At 37.5% G+C, this 27,083-nt stretch overlaps 1 protein-coding gene across 10 annotated transcripts in view; it reads left to right on the top strand.

Annotated features, from left to right (window-relative positions):
- Positions 1 to 27,083, top strand: part of CABCOCO1 (ciliary associated calcium binding coiled-coil 1) — a 220,722-nt gene that overhangs the window by 154,594 nt on the left and 39,045 nt on the right. For 2 of the 10 annotated variants that reach the window (XM_046943262.1, XM_046943260.1), the window contains exons 1-3: positions 15,014 to 15,059; positions 20,975 to 21,087; positions 23,912 to 24,077. In XM_046943262.1, the coding sequence (XP_046799218.1) occupies positions 23,942 to 24,077 (136 nt within the window). In that variant the 5' untranslated portion in view covers positions 15,014 to 15,059; positions 20,975 to 21,087; positions 23,912 to 23,941. Of the gene's footprint in view, positions 1 to 1,015; positions 1,178 to 5,959; positions 6,107 to 12,632; positions 12,725 to 12,887; positions 13,029 to 15,013; positions 15,325 to 16,817; positions 16,841 to 19,798; positions 19,922 to 20,974; positions 21,088 to 23,907; positions 24,078 to 27,083 lie in introns of those variants that run through there. The other 8 variants (XM_421543.7, XM_015288138.4, XM_046943256.1 and 5 more) reach the window with 7 other exon arrangements.

The following is a 27,083-nucleotide window of genomic DNA, read 5'->3' as shown; positions in this document are numbered from 1 at the left end:
AAGTAATGCCTCCAATTGTATTTATTTTATTATAATTTTAATTATTAATTTATTTATTATACATCAGAGGTGGATGGTGGTCATATGGCGGTAGAGTTTGAACCTTCCCACCAGTATTCCATTATATTTTGTTTTTATGTGAAAAATGGCAGCAGAGGGACAGTCTGACAAATGGCGTCTGACATGGAAGTGCAGATGAAGCAAAAATGTGGAGTTGAATTTCCATGGGGAAAAAGTGGCACTCATCAGTGCTTGCAGAACATTTATGGAGACCAACAGTAGATGTGAGCACAGTGAGATGGTGGGTGGTGCATTTCAGCAGTGGCTACAACAGTGTGAAAGACGAGTCACATTCCAGATGGCCATGCAGACTTTTACTAGCGCGGCATGCAGGCTCTTGTTCACCGCTGGCAAAAATGCAAAGATAACAATGGGGAATACGTTGAAAAACAGTGTTTTGTAGCTGAGAATTTGGTCTGTCAAATAGTGTTATTGTGCTCTACATATCTGCTGTAGTTTCCATGGAAATAAATAGGAGGCATTATTTTTGGAGTGACTTACGTATATGAGGCTTGGTTTCTTAAAAAAAGACAGTGAAATTCAATGGATTGCATTAAAATATTGAATAGGAAATGAGATAAAAACATTCCCCCTGGATATAATGAGTTATTAGTTCTATGACAGAACATTATTTTCTACTTATATTTAGTGAATTATTCATTACAAAGAGATTAGTTGAAGAAATTACTCTAAAAAAGAAACAAAATCCCTCAACATATAGTTGCTTGACTTTTATTTTATTTTTGATTACCTAACCTATTGAGAGAATCAATGAATCTTTATTGTATTACCTAATGGCATGGAAACACATTATAACAGCAAAGTAGCTTATTTATTGCTATATAAAGTTGAATTACTTTTAATGAGACAGTTGCATACAATTATTGCAATCACACTGAAACAGAACTGCTACCTCAGCACGTTTTTGAGGAACTCATAGGATTTCATTTTGCAGCCGGTGGAAAAAGTAGATTTTGTCTGACCTGCTCTCCTGGATGCAATGCATGCACTGTGTGCACTACCACTGTTTCTGGAAGGAGGGTGCCTGTGCTGTTCCACTTTAAGCTGTAAACGCCAATTCCTCTGAGAAGTCCAATACACTTGGTGCAAAATATGAGTAAGTAATGTTTTCATGGACGTCAGCTCTCACAGTAAGTCTGTTTTCTATTTCAATTAATATTTTGCATAAATCAATGTCTTAGTCAAATGAGCAATACCAGACTGAAAAGAACACAAGACAACCGTAATTAAGCCACATGTTTAGTAATGTGCAGAACAAACAGTGGAAAAAATTACTCTCTGGTTAGTAAATCAATTGTAATCAACCTCATTCCGCCCACTCATCCACCTCTATGAAGGGATAATACAGCTGTAGATATCAGGAACAAATGCAGCAACTAAATTAATAAAACAAAATTGGTGGTTCGGCTACACGTGTTGGCATGAATGTATTACTCCCTACAGCTTTATCTCTACAAACATCTTTTTGCTCCCAGAGGGCACTTAAAAATACATACTATACAAAGAAGTATAAAAAAATTACGCAGCCTTATAATTACTACATCTTTTAAGAGTTTCTCTGCCTGTTGCCAAAGAATTTGAAATTCTTTGGCATTAACAAACTGACTCCAACAGTCGTATGTAACCTATGGGCTCATACTACTTTAATCTATATTGAATGAATACAGCTTTAGGAATATCTGGTGTCATGGTTTCAGGCAGCTTGTTAAGTTCAAAATAGTTAAAGAAAACAGAGCTCAGTGGTACAGTGACTACCACCAAATGGTATGGGCTAACAAGTCAATGTGATTCTGCTCCTTTGATGTAAATACAAGATGGTACAGGCTCATCATTCATCAAACCTTTCCTAATAGATGTAGCAGAAGAAAGGCATTTCCTGCCTACCAAAGTGAGGGGGAAGATGCAAAGGAGCAGGTATATCACCTTCTGTAGCCCGAAGACAAAAATTACATACATGTTAGCTAATGTGGCAACTGGTTATGGCTGCTGGCTGTTTTGCTGTGGTTCTCTCTTGTTCTTGCCAAAAAGGATCGGTACAGATAACTAGGGAAAAAAAAGTGTTTACACTAAGGAGCAAGGCAGCATCCTTTCTGCAGGAGAAGAATGATGTTGCTTAAGGTACTGATACTTATGCACACATGGCAGTTCTGCTGTGCCTGTCCAGAAAGCTGTCTGAACAGAACTGGGCTGAACCCTGATGTTAATTTTGAAATGTGCTGTAACACACAGATGTTGGTGGAGGATGTGCACAAGATTTTATAACCCTTGCTAATTACAATGAGGGAAACATGGCTGAGTTATCAGGGACTACATTTAGTTATCTGGCAGTACGGTATTCATGTATGGAATAAAGTTCAGGAATTCATCTTGGGTAAAAAAAAAAGAAAAAGAAAAAACAACACACAAAGAAAGTTTGTTTAATGATTTTATCTTACTGGCCTTCAGCTATTACTTGCAACCTGTTCAAAGACAAAAGTACCATTTTAAAAACAAACTTGAAGCCTAAGAGATGGATTATGGGCATGGAAGACAAAGAAAGAAAAACAAGTTTGTAATTCCTGGATTGAAATTCCCTGCAAATGCTCTTCAAAACAGGAAGATTCAGATCCCCAAATCCCAGTCCTAAAGAGAAGATGAAACCATATTATTTTTCTATATTTCCTATGTAAGATTTCACTAATCTGCATTTCCTGGATAAACGAATGCCAGCTAAATATTCATTTTTGCAGGCTTCCAGCAGATTAGAGATTAGTAAATCCAGTAAATACCTCCCATGATACACACAGACACATATACAAATGCATTACTAAAATAGTATTTCTTCCTGTAGGTAAAAGGTTCATAGCTTTACCTGTGGCTTATAAATATTAATGAAGTGATTGTTTGGTAGATCCTTGTGAACTTAGATATCTAGAAAACATCTAATTACTACAGAATAAAACCAAGAATTTGAAGGAATTTTTAAAACCTGTTTGAGGTTTAAGTCATATTAGTGCCTTGTTGTTTTTGAAAATCTCGGATGCTTATTTTATGTTGAAATCACTTTTTAAAACTTCAGTTATTAATGACTTGACCAAAACCATGAAAATGTGTGAGGCAAAATTAAAAGCTGGAAATGGAAGTCCTTATTTTCATTTTTTAGATCATTCTGCCTTAAAAAAAAAAAAAAAAAAAAAAAAGGAAAAACAAAAAACAAAAAACACTGTGCATAAGCTGGACAGATTTTGTTTTTCTATATTCAAACGATGCATAATAGTTGCTCATCTGTCTCGAAGTGCTAGTAGGTTAGGCTTTGATAGTGGCCTTTCAGTATCTACAGGGGCGCTAGAAGAACAGACACTTTAGCAGGATTTGCTGTGACAGGACAATGAGGCATGGTTTCAAACTAAAGGAGGGGAGACTGAGATTGGCTATTAGGAAGTTTTTTACAGTAAGGGTGGTGAGGTGCTGGCACAGGTTGCCCAGAGAGGTGGTGGATGCCCCATCCCTGGTGACTCAAGGTCAGTCTGGACTAGGCTCTGAGCACCCTGTCCTGTTCATTGCAGGAGAATTGGATTAGACGACCTTTAAGGGTCCCTTCTAACTTAAATGATTGTGTGATGCCATAACATCTGTGGATGAATATGAGACACCAGGTATGGTCTTTAGTGGATCCTGTGATTATATGCATCTAACTTGGCTATAGTGACAGTACAGCTTGTGCTCCCACGTATCTGGGTTTGAATACTGTTTGGTGGTGGACGCTACAGCAATAGCTAGATAAAGAAAACTGTAGAGAAAGACAGTGTGGAAATACTGTCAGTGGGCCTTTCTGGCTGTGATGCAGATCTTGAGAGGGAAATGGAGCAGGGCAGGTGCTCTACAACCCCATTTATTTCTTTCAATGCTGTTATTTTATAATGGGTTGGAATAATCTATAATGTGCAAATAATCCTGGTACTGGAATGCAAAGCAAATGTGGAATTGTTCTTCCAGGGAAGGAATTTGATGCAGCAATGTAGATGCTGCTGTACTAAACAGAGCCAGATTGACCGATGAGAAGCACCTGATAAAGACATCCTTCTGTACTATATAGGCATTATAGGCAAAGGGTTAATTAGCCCAACTATTCCTACTGAAACTGAAGTCATTGCAAAGTGTGCATTAGACTGCTGTTGCTGCTTGCATTCCACCTTTTGTTTTTTGCTGGCTAAATGGAGAGTCTGTGAAATACGTATTATTGTCATGGGAAATAAATCCTGGTGAACCTATGTCTACAGATTTACTACGTGGAAACTTGTTTGAGTTGATGAAAATGGTCACATTTGGTTTGGTGTCATTAGCTGGCAAGAGGCTAGCTACAGTTTACTGTTACATTTACAAAGCACTGCCAAGAAGTATTCATGCAGTTTTGAAGGAAAGGAGGTTGAGTGAAATGTGAGTCAGACCCTGAGTCAGCTGTCCTCCAAACAGCCAAAAGCTGCTTTATCCTGTATCACTGCCAGTACTTGAGAGGCTCACGCCACTCTAGAGAGACACTAATTTCGGCTGGGGAAGGGGAGGAAGGGGATTCTGGAGCAGCTGTTGCACCTTATGCTCTGGCACCCTGCTAGCAGGTGTATATGGCCACTGAGCCACCAACACAGTTCATGGCTTACACAGTCTGTGGTTCAACCCGTTTAAAACCTTTGAGTCTTATGGCGGAGCGAGGGATACCTGGGGAGTATTTGAGTCCACCCCAGCTGGATTGGCAAGCTGAGTTTGCAGAGGTATCAGCCAGTTCCTAGGAGCAGAAGCACCGTGCTACTGAAATCACACAGCTCTCAGTGGCCTTACAGTGTGATTATCTGCATTTTATGTAGAGAGAATCAAACAGAATTAAAGGATAAAGAGAACAAATGTTGACTTCATCAAGATTTATAACATGTCAAAACCCAGGAGAAAAAATTGCAGTAATGATCTAGTAGATGAAAATAAGTTGCTTTGCATTACTAATGGACAGTTTACATTACAGAGCCACTATCCCATATTACACAATATACATACTTCATATAATGTCCTCCCTATCTCAAGTGGATAAATAACGTTAGCACAAAGCCAAGATTTATGGCAAGAACAAATCTCTCTATTACTCTTTTTCCGACCAAGTTTTTAAAGTATTTCTATTGCATATGAACTACTTCATTGGCCAAGCTAATTCTTGGAGTAACTCCCTCGGCTCCATGGGAAGTGCTCCAAAGATGATTTTGTAGCTGTATGCTACATTAGGTCGTACCATGAATAGATGGATATTATAAAAGAAAGTACTTGTGTTAATAGGCAATGACATCATCCCATCACTCCAGAGCGAGTGGATTGCTAGCCTCCCTTACAGTTATCTCCATCAAAGACCAATCATTTATTTTCTCTTTTTCTGTTCCTACTCTTAAGCAATTAGCTCCTTAAAAACTACTTTTCTGTTCATCCGGAGAATGATTCTACTTCTGTTTATGTTTTTAGTGTTATTAGAAGCTAATATGACTTTACTTGTTCAGATAGAAGTGTACCAGTGTACTTTCAGTGCCTGTCACCTTGCAGCTGAAGATCTCAGAGTGTATTACCAATCTTATGCCTTGTAACACTCAGAAGGTAAAGAGGTACTCTTACTGGTATTTAATAGACAAGAGAAATGAAAATTCTGTCATGCCTTGAAAAATCCATTGAGGTTAGAGTGTTTGTATGTTGGGATGGCCTTTATATGTTCACATATTAGTTGTTTTTTCTGGTGCAAATCTGAACATTGTTTGGTGAACTGTGGACGTCTAAGCAGGCTGGGGTTACTTCAGCACAGTGACAGTTTGCATACAGTCCTGGATCCGACACAACAAGCTGTTACATTTCTTCTTTATATGTGTTTCAGATCACTGCAGAATTATTGCATCATCATACAAGTGACCACTGCTCTTTGGAATCTATGACCTAATCAAATAAGAAAGGAAATTACATATGCAACGTTTCAGAGTTTTAAATGGGAGCTACTCATAGGAAAAGCCCATTCCATACGGAGGTGAGAAAAAACATCTTCACAGTTGTAAAATTTCACATCCAGTTTCTCCAGAGAGATCAGCAGCATTAATCAAGATGAAAAAGAATGCAAAGTTGCATTACTTATTATGCATGTACAAAAGTCTGGGAAATGTAGGAAATCTTGAGATTATGAGAAAAGAGTTTGATTGTCTATTTAATATTTAATTTCATTGACACACACCCACAATTAGTAAAAAGCTAAATTGTGCTGAGCTTTTTACAGTGCGTATGGACTGGCATTAAATACGAACATTTTCAGCCTTAAAGGAATAAAATTGAGAAAATGGCAAGCCATCAGAAACAAAAGTTACATTACACCCTAACTATTGTATCTGTAGTGGCCGCTACTACTTCTATTGTAATACACAAGAGAATTTGAAAGCATTTAGATTTGCTTTTCCAGCTGACAGTCTGCTGCAGGTGCTGTGCTATTATAAATAACTATTCAGCTGTTATGCATTATTATCTAAATCACCATTTTGAACCTGAAGTATAAGCTGTACAACCCATAGATCAAATCTAAGAAATTGGCTCTTGTTTACAATGTAGTTATTTTAGAGGAAGAAAATACCCAGGAAATCAAACTCGCAAAGAATTTTAATTATGCCGCTTGTTCCTAGGAGCAGTATTACAGTGTTACATTCCAACACTGTGTGCGAGGGAAATGAAATACACAACACCTGTTAACAATACGTACTCTGATGAATGCTTGCCCAAAAATCGGGTTATGAATATTTTTAATTATATAGGGTGGAGAGAAAAAAGATGTTTCAATTTTTTTCCACAGCCAGCCAAATATTATCAACTTAGTGTAATGATTGAAATGTTATTAGCATCAGATGAAATCACAGAATTTTTTCGACTGATGCAGAAATAATTATGATTATTTTACAATTATTGCAAGAGTAGAAATGGATTCATGAGTACAGCAATATGTGTAGGTAAGAAGGAGAAAAAGGCTTCCTTTATAATCCCCTATTTGCAGGCTCTGACTTTTCAGAAATTCTCATTTGGCACTGCAAATTTACAGAGCTGAGTTCTACTTCAAAAAAAGAAAGGAAGGAAGGAAGAAAAAGAAAAAAAAAAGAACAAAAAGACTTTTTTTCGACTGCATTCAATTTCTCTGTATTTTCAAAAAGTATTTTTCAATGTGTCTGTGAGAAAAAAACATTCCTTGTTTATGTATATCATACATCCAGTTACAGTTTAGATTTTCAAACACAGCAGAGGCAGTTAAGATTTACATAGTCGTTTATGAAGAGTAATGTCTTTGTTGGCTTGGGTAGCATGGAAAAAGCAGTAACTGAAAACTAATGTATGATGCGTGTGATAGCACAAAAGCAAGAGGTAGAAGAAACATCAGACTGTCCTTGATGGGTCCAGGAGATAAACCAAGTTATGGATAGAAAAGACTGTAATCATCTTTTGAAGCCAAATCTGCTTTTGGAGCTTGTGCTTTCTTCATACAAGGCAGTTTCAAAATTGATAGCTGAAGGAGAGAGCAGGAAGAATTCACAGTTGAAAAAGCATCCCCCCCCATTCTACATTTTTGGGACATTTTTACTGCATCTGAGTTCCAATTGCTAATAATGTAAGTAATGGCTCAGCTCAACCATCCTTACGTAGTCTGAACTCCTCTGGGTTTTGGTGTAATGTGATGAGTTGCTGTCGTGTTTTGGTGGCTGCAGGGCTGAGCTCGGGGAGCCACGAGTGGGGATTGCAGCAGGCGGGTGCGTTGCTGGGCTCCAAGCAAACCAAAAGGCTGAGGAGAAGACTGGAAATACTTGTCATGCAACCTAAAAAGCTTTGTGCTTCTGAAGACAAATGCTTTCACTGCAGAGCTCCCAGGGAACAAAGCAAGTCATGGCCTTTACAAAGTACAAAAATGGAAGAAACACTTGTATACCAAGTCTGACTCACAACTCATGTAAAAAATATGACAAACATCTTAGTATAATTCATTAACTCTAAATAATGCCCTTTCAAATACTATCCCCGGGAGCAGTTTCTGTCTGAGCTATTTTGTTCTCTTCTTGCCACGGATTGTTTATAAAGAATTATGGGAAATGACAACAAAAGAATCAAAGTTCGATTTTTCACAGATGAAACTACAAAATGCATGGAGTACTGTAATCCTGTCAGACAAGTGAGTAAATTATATCTCGGTTGCAACAATACACTACTTACTGAATATCAATAAGGATATGTTCCCTTCCTCAGAGTAAAAATATTTGCTGTTAATATAAATAGTTCTGAATATCCCTGGCAGTATATGCATGGGTGCCAAACAGCATTAAAACTCAAGCAGGATGTCACGTTCCAGTTGCGAGAAAGAGGGGAAGACTGTTAACAGATGTTAAAACAAGGAGGATGATTCACTTCTGGTATTTTACAGTAATGAAATTCCATTAACTTCTATCATCTTTCTTCACATTTCTCTTCAAGTAAATGACAAAAACATAAGCTTATGTTCAAGAAACATTCTGAAACACTGCACCGAGGCTTTTATTGTGCTTCTAAATTTCCTGTGATAAGCATGTGGGTAACTATACTTCCCCTGGACCAAAATACGGCATTGATCTTTATAGCTCACACGTCACAAGTATCAACAGTGTGTGTCTGGGTGCTCTTGCTGAGAGAGATACTGGCTGGCGTGAGCTGTGTGCCATCCTTGTGTGTCTTTAACTTTCGAGCTCTGGGATGCTGAGGATCTGAAGAAATGGGTTAGACTGGAGTAGAATAATTCATTAGACTTCCACTCTCTGAGTGCCTAATTTTAGTTTTTGTCTTAACTAAATCTATAAATTACTTTAATAAAGACCTTATGGAAGCATTTGACCCCAGTTTTAGAGCAAACCCACGAATGTTCCTCAAGACATCACAAACAGAGCTGGTTTGCAGTTAAAAATACAAATGTATGTGCTGGCCTCAGGTCCCCAGTTCAGTGAGTTTCATTTTTACAAGAAGTAATGTACTTAAGCTCTCTAGAGCTCTCCAAATTCATTTTTTACATGCAACTACATAATCTTTTCGATGTGAATGTGTACATTAACTCCTCCTAGCAGCTCTCTATAAACATCTGCTTGCACAGCAGATATTTCAAATTCAGAACCTCAGAAGGAAAGTGCTCCCACGACTGATTACTGAGATATATACCCTTTTATTTTAGTGTACTCTGCCAAGAGGAGTCCATAACCCCAAATGAGTCAGGGAAGAAAAAGGGCAGGGCAGTAACGAACAGCTTCACTGTAATTTTAACCATATTGCCTAGTGATCACAGAATAACTTTTACGCTTAAATATTTAAGGAGACTATTTGGACACATTCTTCCTTCTTGAGTGTGCTCGTCCACTCAATGGGACTGGTACTCTGAGAATCCACATACACCAAGAAAAGACACACGTATCATCTACCCCAATTTTACTACTTTTCTCTGGTGGAAGGGACTCAGGATTTTTGCTAGACTGCACAGTAACAAATTTTGCTCTGTCTGGAAGAGACCCCACTCTGTAAAGTGGTGATAAACTTTCCATACAGACTCTACAGGTATTGTTGCTATAGTTGTGATCTTGCTCCAAGACATCACTTAAGCATAAAAATTACTAAGATACCTTGGAAGCTGTTCGTGTAGCCTAACAAGCACATTGCTCACAAAAGCACAAAGGAAAAAATACAGTCAGTTTAAACTGGAAATAATGATGTGCTTAAAGTTGAACACGGATTTAAGCTGGCATAGTAGTCACAGGGAATTTTTTTTCAAAAGGTGTTTTCATAAGCTCCAGTATACAAGCCAACTTGTATCTTCGGTAATTATAGCCTCCCTATTGAAAATCCCCCTGTAATTTCAGTTGGATGTCATTTTTCACTTTCTGCTCTAGGTTGTTATATGTTATTTTAAGAAGCAGTTAACATCATATGGAGAAGGTGGCAAAATATCAATAGAGCTACACAACAAAGACATGAAAGAAGTAAAATATGACATCTCTAAAATAAATGATGTTCCCATTTGGGGGCAAAAGGGCAGGAACAATGGAATCAGTGAATTTATATTTTTTTCACAGGTTTTGCTGTGTTAGTAAGATGTAATAATAGTTTGAGCCCTTTACTTTACATGGTAGTGCATTTCCATCTTCTTCAATTTACCAACAGACTGAAACAGTAGTTCAAACTGAAAAGTCAAGTTTTGACTGTCTAAATGAAAAGGGAAGACAGATGTCTGGTCTTTTGCATGGAATTTAATGTTCCAGTTCTTGCAAACTTGTAAAAATAAGTGGTAATTTATATCTTTAGAAAAGATGTACAGGAGATGGGAATCTGTGATAAAAATTGGTCTGAAGAAAGAATATATACATAATATGTACATGTATAATATAAAAAAATAGTTTAATCTATACATTATCCATATTTAATATTATATGTCTATTAAATAATATGAATGTAATATTCTATTCACTTGATATCTTTGATTATCATTAAGAATATACATTGTTTAATTAGGTACATTTCTTCAGGTAATTTTCCTTACTCCATTAATTGGCATGTTCTGCACTAAACAGCTTTAGCCCCTGAAGAGCATAGCTCTCACAGTCAGTGAAACTATGCTTTTCTATGCACTCCTTATAAACTTAAGAGTCTAAAGCTGGCCTTAAATTGTTTCTTCCCTGTCACTGGCATACAAATGGCTGTGTCAGATGCAGAAAGTTGATTTCTGTCCCAAGGGGCTTTAAGTCACACAAGTGTCAGCGCTGTTCCTTTTGCCTCAGTCTTGAATTTTGGAGTTCTTAGTAGATTAGTCTTGTCTGAATGCTGACTGTGAGAAGTCACTTAGATGGACTGAAAAAGCTACCCACTAAATTATCCATATTGCTTTATCTTACGCATCAGCCCTCACTGTTTAGATTCTTGAACTAAATGGTAGTTGGAGAAAATCCAAAGCTTCCTTAGTTCATGGTTGGACTGGGTGATCCTGTGGGTCTTTTCCAACCTTGGTGATTCTATGATTCTATTGATAGTATACTGAAATGTTATATGCCCATTTACATTACTTCTGCAATTTAATACATGGTAAGGGACTGTCTTGACCTACTGGCTTAAATAAATTCATATTTCTTCTTGAAGTTCTTGTTGGCAGGAAAAAGTACAAGTCCCATGGAGATGGACTACATGTCTTTTTAAGTCTCTTCTATCTAATTTCTGGGATTCCTATGAACCTAAATCCAATTTCTTGGCACTAGATATAGCAGTCTTTTGGATAAGTCAAGAATAGAATCACTCTAATACTTGCTTTTATCCACTGAGCCACCTTTCTTTACAGTGAAAGGATAATGTAATCATTGATAGAGTATATGTTTTACTTCTCTCATTGCACTGCATATTGTTTTGAATAATTGAAAAATTATGATTTGCTAAATTTAACTTGCACTTTCTTATTGCTGTGCCAAGTACTCAATTTACAAGTCTCTAAAAATCACTTTCAAATCACATGAAAATTTTTCCTACATATTAATTACATAGACAGGGAGGAATTCTGAGATACACTGTAATGAAGAATGGTGAAGCCCAAGCAGTTTCTCTCCTTAAATAATTCAGAATTCTGTCCATCCTTCTGCTGATACACAGAAGCAGTTACCTTCTTGTAGTTGTTACCACAGTTCCTTTAATTAGACACTACCTGAGAAAGGGCAGAATTACCTTTTTGTTTTACAAACAAGTTTCTCAGACAACCTAGGATTTATGTGCTTCTTTTTCTAGTACATAATCATGCCCTGAATTTTTTTTCTGAAAATATACAGTGTGTAAAACAAAAGAACATCACCTAGAGGGAATACTGTTCCCTGGATAAAATATCTGTGATGGATGTTATAAAGGAGTCAGGAGAGGGTGATTAATTGCCATGTTAATGCACCTACATACAGTAATGTACAATTCATTATTAAGAGCCATGTAACACTAATGTACTGTTGCTTTCACAAATTATCCATTTGTTACCAAGGGAGTTAAACTCGCATACTGTGTGCAAGATCTCCATGCACGCCTGTGTTTTTTTTATCCCTGTCTCACAGGGCAAGAATTCAAGTAATTTGTCGTCATGAGAGGTGGCACCAAGGGGAGCTATATGTCCGTCTGATGTAACAAGCAAAGCTCCAATAGGAATTTCCATCTGCTTTTCATCCTGAATTTGCCTACATGTAATTACTATGCTTAGTGAAGCTTAACTAAAGGTGAATGAAAACATGTTAGCAACTGAATGTTTTCCAAGACCTCCTTCACTATGAGGATGCATGAATATGCTTGGAGTTCACAAAAACTTTATGTTTTAAAATCAGTCTTCTGCAAATTCATTCATTTTCCTGAATTCTGCATAAACTTCATCTTCTGCTGAAATCCAAAGACCTCTGCAAACTAGTAAAAAAAATTAGACAATCAACTTGGTTAGGACTTTAAGGGACTTTGGAGTCTTTTGGAGCCCTGCTGCAATTGCTGGCTTGTTTTTTTTTTCCCCCCAGTTGAAGATGGGCTACCACTGACAAAGCCCTGCAATATTTAGTGTGAAGCTGTGACCTCTCCTCCCCTTCTGACATGGAACTCTGTGATCCAGGTGAGTCTGCTGCCTGATAAACTAAGAAAGTCTTTCTAGGAAGATAGCATGCTTCACAGCATCATTAGCAAAATGACCTGACAAAAGTTAAGGAGAGCAACCAGCTCTTTGCTGACCTCCTGTCAGGGCTGAATATAAGTAGCCATGTGGTTATCGTTAATAGGGCCAGGCACTGTGAGCTGAAGAGGCTTAATCAAAGACAGAAGAAAGAAGAGAAAAGTGTACCCCCTGAGATACTCCTGTGCTGGGTGATACTAGCCTTGGCAAAACAATCTCAGAAACTTGAACTCTGGTTGCTCCTCAGGTAAGTAGAAGAGCTCTTACTGTGTAATGCTTTGTAAGGGCAGACTTTCAAATATGGACTGTTTAAATTATACATGCTGGAACAGACACTTCTGGATAACTTTCTCATATAACACAGCTACACAGAGGAGCTTTTCTTCTCCTCTGACCTGAAGTGTCTGTGACCATCAGCAATCAGAAAATCTACCATGACTACTCATTGTAGGAAAGGACCAGATCAGACTTTTAAGACCACTACTTCTGTTGTACTTACAAGTCTTGGATTTGAAGGAAATGAAAGTGAGCTGCCTTAAATACTCACACTTGCATATAAATGTGGATTTTGTAAATATAAAAGAGTCATCTTAAATTAGAAGGAACAGCTTAATGCTATCATTGAATCTTTTTTGTTGTTGTTTTTTTTTTTTTCCTATATCTAATTGTTATAATTCTACCTAAATATTTGAATTGAAAATAGGAAGTTTAGGAGCTTACTGTTGGAAATGTGTGCCAAGCTTCCATCAGTGCTCAGTGTCAATGAACTTGTCCATTGTAGGTTTTATGCAAGAATGAATACAGTCCAGGGCTAAATCCCTTAATGCTAAATAAGAGAAATGGAGGTAGCTCCTTTTAAGGGTTTTAAGCCACTACGTTTTTGACATTAAAAATGTTTATGGAAGTCAGTGCATATTTTCAATGCCAGAGGAATGCGGGGTTAAATCCACAATCTACCTGTTACTGACTAGGTTATCAGTATGAACATATACAATGTTATACTGCATCCAAACATCACATTTAATTCCCCAATTTTTACACCTTACTGCGTGTGGTGCTTGCAGCTCTGAATAATGTTCTTATTTGGTTAGATTTATATACACGGTAAAAGGAGAAGTAACTGCAGCTGTATGGTTGTCAGCTACAGAGCATGGCACAAATTGCAGGAATTCACAGTGTGGGCTCTGCACAGAGCTATGCAATTCTTTAAAATACTATGAATAATTCTATAAAACACTGCAGGATCCAGCTCTCTCAACTGCATTCCAACAGATTCCTGAGTCCTTTTGGAAGCATGATTGGTGTGTATGTGTCATTACGGGTCAGACTGTTGTGCAGGAAGAGGAGCTGCATATATGTCGAATCTCAGACATCAGTCATGGTGGGTAATGGGCAGGTTTGAGTCTCTTATGACAGAGGTACAGTGCTCAGTGTTCTGTGCGGTGCAAGACACCAACGATGACAACCTTCAGAAAGTGGTAAAGTGCTAAGAAACAGCAGCAGACCTCAAAGCAGCTGCAGAAATCCCAAGAGATTCCTTTCTTTATGTGGGGACACTACAAAAAAACTGCTTTGTCATAGCAGCTCCCTCAGCACCTCCATAAACTTTGCAAAGTTAGTTGGCTTTTTCTTTGTTCTCATCACCACTCAACCATCAAATGCTTTATTCAATCTTGCAGATTAAGTGCCATTACTGAGTTGTTGTTGCTGTTACAAGTCTGCAAACTACACAAGACTGACAGTACTGCTTCTGTCCAGCTCCATTTATTAGTAGTCTGTGTTCAAAAAGATAGAACAGGGCAAAGAGAAGCAAGAATACTGCGGTATACTAGACATTTTTCCTGCAAATCCTAATGAATAGTTCAGTTGCTCAGTCATCTTCCCCTTACTATATTATTCTTAAATCAGCCATAAAACATGACTGTATAAGCTTAGATATCTGCCAGTGCTGGTCCCAGCAGAAGCCTGCTGCTTTACACTGGCTGACCTACAACAACGAGTGGAGCGTTCTCGGGCTGGACTGAGGGTCCAACACGGCGTCTCAAGAGCTGACGTGATGCCGTTAGGGTACGAGCAAGGCGCCATCCACATAACCGTGTCCCCCTACCCGCTACCGGCCCTCGCACGGCCACGGACGGCAGCCCCGCGCCGGTGCGCTAAGATGGCGCCCGACAGGCTGAGAGCAGAGGCCGGGGCCGCGCGGGCGGAGCTTCGGGACCCGCCCCGTTCCCTGGGCAACGGAGACGCCGAGCCCGGCAGCATGGCGGCGGCGGGGCAGGTACCCTCGCTTGCTGCGTTTCACCTCGCCAGCCCCCAGCCCGCGGGGCCGCGGCGGGCACGAGGCGGGAAGCGCCCGCGCTGTTGGTCTAGCTGTTCCCGCGCTGTTGGTCTAGCTGTTCCCGCGCCTTGGCACCTGTCGCTTCCTTGTCTTGCTTCTCCTTGATCTTTTAATTGAATTTAAGTGTCTTCACTAAGCTCCTGGAAGCTTAAAAAGAAAGGGCAAACGCTAAAATGCTTTTGGAGGATAAATGAAGGCAGTGTGAGTATGTATTTCTGCGTGACCTTGTCACAAAGAGCATGTAGCAGAGAGAAGGCCCCGTGTCCGAAACCAGCCAGGGCCCTTCCTGGGCACAGCCACCACCACAGCGCGTGTGTGTCTGTTGGCACAAGGCTGCCATAGCAACTGCTGGCACAAAATATTAATATTTAGGTTTCCTGAAATAAATAAGTCTTTTTCTGTGTAGAATGCATTACTCAAACGCTTTATGAGAGACACAAGTGGTTCTTAGTGTATTCTTTCCATCAGTGTTATCTGTAAATACTGTGGCTGTTGGGAGCGGTGAGCAAAAGGCAGCGGGGTGTGCTGTGTGGAAAAGGACCAGCGGTCCAAAGGCTCAGGGACATGGCTTAGCAGAGTTGCTAGGGTAGTATGGTTAGGTTGCGGTTGGACTTGATGGTCTTTAAGGTCTTTTCCAACCTGAACAATTCTATGTTTCTTTGATTCTATGATTTGAAAAGTAGCACTGAAATTTTCCTCTTTATTAGTTCATGGCTTTATAAAAGGATTCTTTTTAGGTTTTTTTTTCATGTATTTTCTGTATTGAAGTTTGTGTGATATGTGATAGCGTACCTTTCTGATAATTCCTGCTATCCCCTGTGACTTATTGCAAACTCTATGGATTTGTGCATTGTTATTATTATTATTATTTCCTTCAGCAGGAAACATATTACAAAACTGGAATGCCCATCTTAGCAATTCCCACTGCTGCTTTCTTTTAAAAAAATGCTTTTTCTTCCATTTAGTAGTATGCAACAGTGAAAACGTCAGTAAAGTCTAATGCCGTAGTAAATTTGGTCACTCATATACCTGGGTATTTGGATTGCACATGCTTTCTGAAAGGTGTTTGGTTATTAAGAGGACACCATCAGCCTCTGTTGCTTGTAGTGTTCCTCCCGTATAGGTATTATTTTTTGCATTTGGTGTATCTGTGCGTTTCTCTTTTGAATGCTGTTGAAATTAGTGATACTGTTGTGTATTTCCTCATTTGTTTGACAACAAAACAAGTACTATGACTAAAATAGGAACTATTGATGTTAACTTCCCATTGTGGAAGCAAACAAGTGTTTTGTTTTTTTTTGTTGTGTGTTTGTTTTGTTGGTGATGGCTTTTGTGTGTGTGTTTGTTGTTGTTTTTTAATACACAGGAACCGTGAATGCATTTCTGTTTCTGCCTTAACCATTTAGGTAGACAGCTTCAAGATTTTCTGCTTCTGCTGAAGTATTTGACAGCTTGATAACAAAATGCATATAATAATACAAATAACAGCCTGTGTTGCTATTTTTTTTATTCCCATTTTGATTAAAGTTGTAACTGATATGAAACACTGTTTCAGGATACATCTGTACTGCTGTCAGCAGTATCGCTCAGGCTGAGGTAGCTGAGCCAGCTTTAATGAACCAGCTCAGTACTGGAAACTATCTGTCTGTGGCAGCAGAGAGTTTAGTCCAGTTTCATTTCCCCGGGGTGAGGGCAGGAGGATCTCGTTCCTTACGCTTCAGGTAGCTGATATAATTTGAGAGAGCTGGCAAGGCATTCCTTTGTGAATATATTTTTGAACATCAAGATTTTGCAAAGCATACTGTTGTATTTTCAAACAGATGCAAATCGCTAACATCTTCAGCCAGAGCAGAGGTCTCATCCCAAAGGACAAGCCTGCTTCCTTTCAGGAACTCTATTGCTAATTTCCATTTTTGTGTTTCAATGTCTTACCACTCTGGAGAGGCCCGCACTAAAACTGCAGATGCTGGAGTGGTTATTTTTAGAATCTTCCCCACCCAAGCACAAAGCTTTTTTGCAGCTTGCTGTTTATCACTCTTCTGTTATTATTTTCTGTTTCACAGTGATTTGTAAACATTGGCTGAGGAATTCAAGCAGGATCTTGTTCTTTTGTTTCAAAATATCTGATTTGGTATTTTGATTTGATGATGTTGACAAGAGGTGCCCAAAGCACTTGGAGTGACATATTGAACAGCTAGAAATATATCATACATTCAGAACAGCTAAAAAATTATTTGAAGGAAAATATGGGATAAAGGGAACAAATAATTCTCTTGTAGCAGTCTATATGTACATAGGTTAAGACTATTGCTGACAGTATATATTGGCAGAGGGTTTTTTGGTGTTTTGTGTCCCCCCCCCCCCCCCAACTCATGAGGATGGTGTTATCAGAATGAAATCACCTTGGACTGTCTCAGTCAGTCACAGCTGTTAACAGTAAAAGGAAAGGTAAATTCATCATCACATGAGTGAACATGCAAAAAAACAGTTTCCCTTTGATTTTTCAGTGGTGGTTTAAAGGCAGCCATCAAAAGGCAAAGCAGTATTTCATCACAATTGTGATAAACTTTTAGTGGGGGTGAGGTTCTGCCCCATAGGAATTTTTCCATGAATACAGGATCATTCAAGTGACTTTGGGTCTTCACTACTTTTTTCTTTTATTTTTTTAAATTACAGAGACACTTATTTTTAAAATTTATCTTCTAAATAATGTGATTTTGCTCCCACAGTTGCTCAGCAGTCCTTTAGAACTCTATTTCATATTATGTGAAACCTGTACTTACTATGGACAGCAGTGACACAAATGCATCCTAAACACTAAGAACTTGAGGGTAGGGACGGATGTTGTTTCTGTGGAATAGTTACACAGAGTAGGTGATGAAATGTACAGTGAGCTTTCACCTTGCCATGTAAAGTGATGGATTTTGATGTGCAGATTACAGAGCTTCATCTTCAGTACTGAGTTAAAATAACTCCCGTCTCTTGAGTTTAAACCACAAACTTTAGTTGGATAAATAACGTGTTTCCAAGGCTAAACTCTTTTAATGTTTTGAAAGGAACTATGGGAGACTGTGTACAAAGTATGTGGGTTTTTTAAAAATACTTTTTTGTAATCTTACATACTCCGTATATTGCTACAATACAACAGTATATACTAAGACTTCAGCAAATTTTCCTAAAGGTCCTTTTTGTTATTTGTAATTAAAAGAATGAGGCGAGCCTTAATGATAGCATGTTAAGTGTGCACAGCCTATTGATATAGTGTAGGTGGGTAAGCTTCATGCTGTAGTAAGCCAGCTGCAGGCAGGAGGAAATTACTTTTTGGACATGCATCTTCTGACATGATGAACATGGCCTGATGCCTTTCAAGAAACAGCAAGGAGTACTTTGTATAGATTCTGGAAGATCAGGTATTTTCTTTTCCTTCTGGTGGGCCTATACTACTGGGCTATGACTGCGGCTTTGAATGCTGGGGAGTGCAGGGGTTGGAAATGTCTTTTTCCTTGCTCGGTCCTCCAATCCCCTTGTCCCTTCTGCCCACACCTGGCTTATAGCCATGGGTGAGAAGCTGGAAGACGATGAGAACACAAACAGTATGCCTTGAACTTTCTTAAACTTATTTTTCTATAATAGTGCCAAATACATCATCTTATATTGTCCATTTGTGGTGATTCCAGTGAAATGATAACATTTTGATCAGTAAGGTTTTAACTAACCAGCCAGTGTACTGTATGCTGTGCGAATAATGGTGCAAAAAGATATAGGATCGTATCCTATGAATTGGACATGCTGAGAGAAAGAGATGAACTTGTACTAATTCAGTTTCCTAAGAATCAGTATCAATTATTCTTTTAGTTCTGCTCTCGCTGCTTCTAAAAAAATCCATTTTTCAATGGATTTGTAACACCTGCAGTCACTTCAGTGCAGCATTCCTATTTTTCCTAATTATTCAAAACCATCTTTCAATAATAGTATAATGTTACTATCTTGAGCTACTTATTCACGTTTTCCTAGCTGGGGCACGTGACTTCGGTTACATCAATATTGCTGACTGCAAAAGTGTTGCTTTTCATACTGCACAAATTATTGCTAATGAAAACAAACTAGCGCCACGTTCCTAACTGTCTGAAGGAAGCCTTTGTTTACCCGGTTCTTGTTCTGATGAGACATTCTATCTGAGACTAATTTCTTTGCAGTTAGAAATGATAACTTTTAATACTAAAGTGCATGGGATAGTACTCGTGCTTAATTAGAGAGAAAAACTAGTCTGTCCACTAAATCTCGTATTGGTTGCCCTCAGTCTTGTTTTGTCAGCCTTGGACGTAATTCAGCTTGTCCCGGAGTTTTAGGTATATTTTGCAGTTCAGCAGCAGCAGGGGGAGTAGTGTAGCTTTATTTGGGGGCTCTCCTTGACCAGTGCTAGATTTAGTAGACAGTTAGGTCAGAACAATGCTTTTCAGTCTAAAATCGGCTCACGTTAGGAAATCTTCCACTTCTTTCTCAAGCTGATGTAGAAATGTTGTTCAGGCTTAATTTTGCTGTGTCTCTGTAAAGCCCCACAGGTGTAAACATACACTACCTGAGTGAGTTAATAATTTTCAGGTTTTACCCAGACTTGTAACCAGCATCCAGGCAGGGTACCAGCTGTTAACCTCTTCTCCTTGTGCTTTATGTCACAGCTAAATTTTTCACTCATCTGGTTGTCCACGTATGTAGACTGCTGATAAACCCAGCTGGGATACAAGCATTTGGTGAAAAGTCATTTCTCACTGCAGTTCCTTAAAACTTGAGAACGCTTTGAGGTTGTTTTCCTTTTATATAATATTCAAATCTCAGCAGGACTTAGTTAAAGTTGATAAAGTGGTGCTATACATAGTTTTGAGCTTTGCTAGAATTGTGTCAGAGTATAATTGGTTCTTCTTTAAATAACTACTGATAATCATTATCAGCAACTTATCATTTTAACAATCTAGAGATTGTCCAACAGATAGATGTCAAATGTAGTTTTGAATATCTTCATAGATGAAGATTTTATAATGTGCTTTGACACCTCATCCCATTACCTAAATGTTATAGAGTAAAATAGTTGTTTTCCACTGTTTTATATATTTCATAGATTTCTTAGCGTGATGAAGTGATTTTGGCCAGTGACTCACACTAAATAAAGTATTGTCAGATATTTTTGAGGAGACCACTGCATAGTTTTTTCAAGATGAGTTTGTTATCTCTTGTAACATGCACACCGTTGTATTTCCTACAAGGAACTGCTTTCTGTTCGGTAGATACACAGTCCTGCTCTGAAACATTACTGTTAGACTCCTCTGTGTGCGCCATTGAGCTGAAGCAAACATGTTGGATTTTCTTGGTTTAAGGAAGTAGCAAATGTGGACAATAAATTCCCAAGGTGCGATCAGGGAGTACAGGGGGATGGTCAAATACTATAGTAATGTGCATGTGTGCCCATAATGCCTTAAGCATTAAATTGAGTATAACATTTAGTTACTATACTACCCATCAAATTTAGATTCTTGGACAGTTTTGTACATTTACATTTCTGTTGTTTTTACTTATAAGTTAGTGACATATTGTGAGCAGCACAAGATTGAATTACGTTCCCACATGAATTTAAGATAGAAATACTATTTTCCATATATCTGCCTAGCACTATCTGCCTAGTGAAAATGTTTTAGGGCATTTTGTTGCCGCTGTATAATTATAGCTGTGTTACATTTTTGGCATTCGTTGAATTAATCCCTTGCCTACTTCCTCAAAATCAAAATGTTATTGAGATAAGTTACTGACATAATTAAATACAACTTTCAAAATTATACTCATATATATGTATGTGTGTGTAGGAAGAAGACCAAGATCAGGATGCTGTAGGTGGACAGAAGACTATTACTCATACATTTCTTTCTCTTTCGCAAATTACTGCTTTGTCAGAAGAAAGTGTAGAAGGATTTCAAAAGTAAGTGGCAACTGTAACAATACTAGAGTTAATATTATCATGAAATAAAATCTGTATACAAATAGTTAGATTTATTTTGTGATAGCTACCACATTAATTGCTCAATTTAAATCATTTGTGATTTTAAATGTTTCATGAAAGGTGGGAAGAAATGTCATTGATCTCAGATCTACTTTGTTTTAGTGTGTTTCCCATATCTTTTGATTTTTCTACTTTTTTTTTTTTAATTGATAGGTACTTTACACTGTTGTGGTTTGTGGGTTTACGTTCTTTCTAAATATTCTGTAAATGAAATTCTAAGATGTAAATAAGCACAGGCCAATAATGAGCTTTTCCATAAGTCACACTTGGTTAAGTCTTTTGCTAAAGCATTTAGCATGCTTTAATATGAGCTACTGAAAAAAAAAAATCAGAAAGGTTTTAAAAGTTTAGAAAGGGATGGTAATGTAAAGAGGTAGGTAGCTGTTGTGGTGCACTGGGGAAATAGGAGACAGCCAAAGACTTCTGAAGTAAGCCCATGTTGTCTTCACTGTAGCAACACTCTCTCTTCTTATTAATGCTTAGTAGGAGCTAAATTTAGGAGGCCCAAGTTCAGCTTGAAACCTTAGACTTATATTTTTAGGATGGGATTTCCAGAAGTGCCCAAATACTTCAGGAGCACTCGTCTCCACTGGCAAGTTCTTAATGAATTAAAAGCAAAGGGCTGGTGTTCTTAACGGGTTTTACGGGAAAGAACAAAGCAAAACAACAGAACCACACTGTCTGAATACATGGAATGTTTGAGAGATTAAAATATTATTCTCAAAATATAATCTTTCTCTGTTTTAATGAGAAAAAAATCTTTACCTGATGAGATTTTTTTTTTCTTTTAAGAAAACTGGAAAAATATGTTTTCCCTATAAACAATAAGATTTTTATTTATTTATTGTTTTCTCTTGACTGATGACCCATTTCTTCAGAGAAGGCTGAAGCATACAACTCACAGGAGACTAAAATGTACTTAGTGACACAATTTATTGTGAAAATTTCTCATTCAGATTAAAAAGGAAAGCATTAAAAGATCATATGTTCCTTTTTTTGTCTCAGCTGATCACATGAAGATGTGTATTTATTTATATGCACACTGTACAAGTGAATCATAAAGTATGTGCTGCATCAAACAGAAAGTGATAGTTCTGGGGTATTTTCTGTAGTCTTTAACACCAGAACTGAAATTTTGTTAGTTTATCACAGTGCATCATTTCTATACAAAAGGACAATTTGGAGGCCACAGCTAAAGCTGGAAAATCAGAAGAAATTATCTGACACAGTATGAGATTTTTAAAGTCTTGTGTTTCCGTATATCGGAGTTTTATACTCCATAGGATTTGAGAGCCTTCCGTGGAGGAAGAAATAGCAATCAATGTAACTAAGAAATCTAAGTCGCCCATAATTTCCCGATCATTTATAGATGCTGTTGTCAGTGACATGCCTTGCAGAATGTTGAAAAGATGAGTTCTGGCATTGTTAGCAGCATCACAGAAGATCTAAATCCCTGAGAAGCTCTGATTATGAAAACACAGAGTTGGCAGAAGCTTCAGAAAGAGAGGATATGGACTCTTTCAAATCTTGGAAAGTTCAGCTGGCCATGTTCCACTTCTATTTCAGTACATAGTTAAGTGTTTTTAACCAGCTTGCATGTGTACAGCCGTACAAATTTGTTATGCAGAACAAAAGAATACATGGTTTTAAACAAAACTGATTGGATTATATGCTTTACTTTCTTAGCTATTCAGGCTTTAATTAAAAAGCAACAACAAAAGTCATTTTATTTGACAGTGTATCTCTACTGGCCAGGTGAAAACCCTGAAAAACTAAGTTCCTTATGAGTAGGTTTGAGATTAATGCTGTTATTAGGAAACAGTGAGAAGCAGGAACAAAAACACTCTTACATGGAAGGAGAAACTGTGGTCATAGCTGGCACCTGTGTTGTCAGGTATTGCTAAGAAACCAAGCGCTGCTCTGATGTAAAACTTCACTATCTGAAACGTAGCTAAAGTTACACTGGAAGAACTGCAGACTGAAGTCCTAGCCCTGATGCTCTATAATCTCTTCACGTGGAAAAAGGCATATAATTATTATAAAAAACATAGTTCATTCCATGTTTGGACAGAGCAACATAAATTTGTCAATAACAGCATGGTCTCCTAGAAAGAAAGGTATTTTTCTCTAATCATTACTTTTTTTTAAGTAGGTGGAAAAATTTCCAGAGTTGACCAGAAAAATAGGATGAAACTCTTCCTAAATGCCTTGACAATTATGAAAGTGGAATACAAATTCCTAAATGTGTTAGGTGTTTTAAGTAATTGTATATTATTTACCTTATTTCTAAAATACAAATTTTCTTCACAGTCGGCATGAAAAATAATGACTAAAGGTAAACAAGGTCTTTTTAATATTGTAAACTTATCTCTGAACAAGAGTGTGTGACTAGTTGTGTCATTTCACTCACCAAACCTCTTCCTCGACGCTTACTTTTCTTTTTGCATGCATTTTGCATGCATCTCTTTGGTTTTTGTTCATCTTTTTATTTTTATTTCATTAGTCATATCTTTACATTTAATGACTGTCTCTTGAAATCTATAGTCACTTATTTAGTTATTTCAGTTGGTTTTTTTTCTTCTGGTCAACAGTATTCGTATCTATAAACTGATGAAGCAGAGTTCCTGGAAAATGTGTACATGTATATGTGTAATATGGTCATAATAGATATATAATCATACGTTAAATTTTGAAAGTTTACGAGTAGAAACTGTCCTTTGACTCTGATATCTCTTTCAGAAAGCTGGCAGAATATCTGAATTTTAAACAATTAATGACATCTTTGAAGGAAGTTATTCTGCTAGATTATTATACTGCGGGATTTTGTTGGGCTAAAGAAATGAATTTCAGTCTTATGCAGCTGTCACAATACATGGATCTCTTAAACTTCCTGTTGGAGAACCTCCGTGGTAAGTATAACTAAAAGTTATAAAATAAATACACCTGATGTGGAAGGCAAGAATGTTTACCAATCATTTTAATAAAGTGGTTTTTAACTACAAGTATTTTTAAAATGATTTGTTTTCCTCTTCAATACTGTACCTTGTACTTGATAATATTTCTCCTCAAAAGACATTAAACTTTGAGAGGACTACAGTCTGTTGAGCAGAATGTCCCTCAATCTTTGTACAGTATGTGCTATAAAAGGGAAACGTCCTGAAAAGACATCATCATTGACTTATTAAAATAAATAATAATTGCAGTAGAGTGAGAGCAAGGAACATCTAAATTCCAGTTCCAGCCCTCTCAGTGACTGACTCACCATAGCCTTGGGCACATTTCTCTGCTGTTTGAGATATTCAGTACACGCTATAGAATTACACTAGGTGAATAATATGTATTTTATCCTTGGAGGTCAACTCTCAGGCAGCTTTCTATATGGCAAATTCTGCACTTCGGGCACAAAGCGTATGGGTTAACTAAAGAATGATGAGGAAGTATACTGTCATCACTGCTGAAGTTGAAAAATTACAGTGGAAGGGGTTTTAGCCCTTTTGGCTATGAGGAAATTTGCAAAAAAGCCTGTATCTTGGCTTGTGTCTGGTGGGAACAGAATAGCCAGAAAAAAATTGTAGCAGCTTCCTCTCAAAACCCCTTTTTCTGAGATCACAGCACTTACTTTATATTCACTTTGAAGGTGATTATGTTGAGAAGAGTCCATCCCAAAGGAAAAGCAAAAGGACTCAGTGGATCCATTCAAAGTAAAGATGAATATTTAAAATCAAGCCCTTAATAATTGTTATACTCTTTCATTGTTGTTTAATTCAAGGACCTTTTCGTTCTTGGAATTTTGACAGAATATGTATATGCTTTATGATCATTGGCATTCCAGTTGTCCTTCCTGTCTCCAATGAGAAAGTGTCTTAACATGTGCTAACTATTTTAATATAACAATGGAGAATAATGGAAACACGTCACAATTTAGTTTTATGAGACTGCAATGTACGTGTACTAGACTGGCTGGTAACACAATGGATTATTAAAGATGACTGACATTTTTGGGGATCTTTAGTCTGGCAAATCTTTAGATCTTTGAGCTGAAATTTTCCATGGCAATGACTGCCTCAGAGCAGTTCAGTGGGCTTCAAGACAAGACTGAGGCTTCCCAAAAAGGTAATGCATTATTTTGAGGTTGGTTATTTATGTATGTATGTATTTATTTATTTTCCCAAACAGCTCCAATACTCCTACACTTCAAAGTGTAAAGGTTTGGCAAGCAAGTGTAATGAATTTGGTTTTTGCTGGCCTCTGAAAATCCATTCATATCTAGCTAAGATATATGGATTCTAGGGAAAGAACATGCAGTTTGTAAATGCTCACAAGAGGCTTCTAATATTTTTTTCTCATAAAATTTCACCAAATAATCTATCTTACAAAGTACACTGTAGACTACCCAGGGCTGAGATGAGTTTCCGTTGTTTACTGTTCTCAGCTGGTGCGACTAACAGTGAAATGCTAATATATTCTAAATTAATGGCTGTTTTCTTTCCCTTTGTTACAATGTACTCAAGCAGCCTGGAAATTTAAGCTCGTTTGAACGTAATAGCATGGAACGGAAAGAATGGGTTTAGACAAGGAAAGTAGTGGAAACTCATTTAAGGCTGGTAACAGAGAAAGGAAAACTGATGTTTGGAAACTTAAGACTTTGGTTGATTGGGTGAAGAGAAAGGGTTTGAGAAGCAAGGGATCTTTGCTGCCTGTAAAAGGGTTTCTTAGAGAGAAAGAGGGGCAGGATAGGGACTGAAAACTGGACCCAGATGAACTACTTAGATGATTTGGTCTACCTTCCATACACTGGGGATAAAGTGCTCCTTACTTCACAGATGTGTTGTGAAAGTCTTCCTAAGAGAAGCAGTTGCGCCTGAAAATTTGTTGTACAAAGAAAGAAAATATTTTGACTAGCTGGAGAAAGGATCTGGGCCTATGTGCTGTGACATCTCATGGTCTTGTTATCTGGCTTTACCTTCCCACTAATGGTGATAGTTCTGATTCTTTTCCTCATTTCCAATGGCTTAGTTTCCATTTCCTTCGCATTCTCTGTATTTCTTCCTAGTTATATTCTGCTGCCTCTGTTAATGAAAACTGAGGTGAATTTTTCAGGGTTTTGATTGCTGTACCACCAGAGGGCAAAACTATAAAAACCAGAATCTTGTAAGTTTTTTAATTTGTTTTCTGTACAAAGAACTAGGGAACAGATCAGTAGAGAATTAAAGCAATAAGGAAAATAAATCTGCTTCACTGCTGGTGGATATTTCCCCATCTTCTATTCTAGATGTTTTAGACTTAAAAAGAACAAGTAAATTGTGTTTTTAACTTTATTTTTTTTAACTCCACAATCGTTCTAGTGATGGTATACACTGTACACAAATTAGAAAAATTAAACCTTTATCTTTAAGCAGAAGTGTCCGCAAACACTGATGTATTTCAAGATTTTTGCCAAGGCATTTTATAAAAAGAATATAAATTTTAGTTCAAAACTGTTCTAGAATTTGGTTTTGATTTTCAAGTTAAAACTGTAAGGTAATTATCTATTTTGAGAGGTGCAAATGATGAAGCATGAAGATTAAGCATATTCATGTTTAATGAATTATGACGGTAAGTATTTAAAAATGCACTACCCTTTTAAATAATCTATTCCTGTATTACTGTTTTATACTGTAAGGAATATGGTCAGAAGAACAATATTTTACAGTACAAAAACAATAGTTAATTTTAAAGAATGTTACTATATTGTAGTAAATGCATCTTGAATTTACATACTAATCTGTCCATGGTTGTCTCTGCATACATAAAAGGCCAACCTCTTACATCTTAAACATCTATCATGAGGACCCATCAGTGATTTTGTGATGGAATTTTAATTCATTTATTGATAAGAATAGTGGCAACAGACAAAAATGTTTGACTGCTGTTCA

This window comes from Gallus gallus, chromosome 6, assembly GCF_016699485.2.
Source record: "Gallus gallus isolate bGalGal1 chromosome 6, bGalGal1.mat.broiler.GRCg7b, whole genome shotgun sequence".
In the NCBI taxonomy this organism is placed as follows: domain Eukaryota; kingdom Metazoa; phylum Chordata; class Aves; order Galliformes; family Phasianidae; genus Gallus; species Gallus gallus.
The sequence above is the reverse complement of the archived record's forward strand: the minus strand, read 5'-3'. Positions and strand labels throughout refer to the sequence as shown.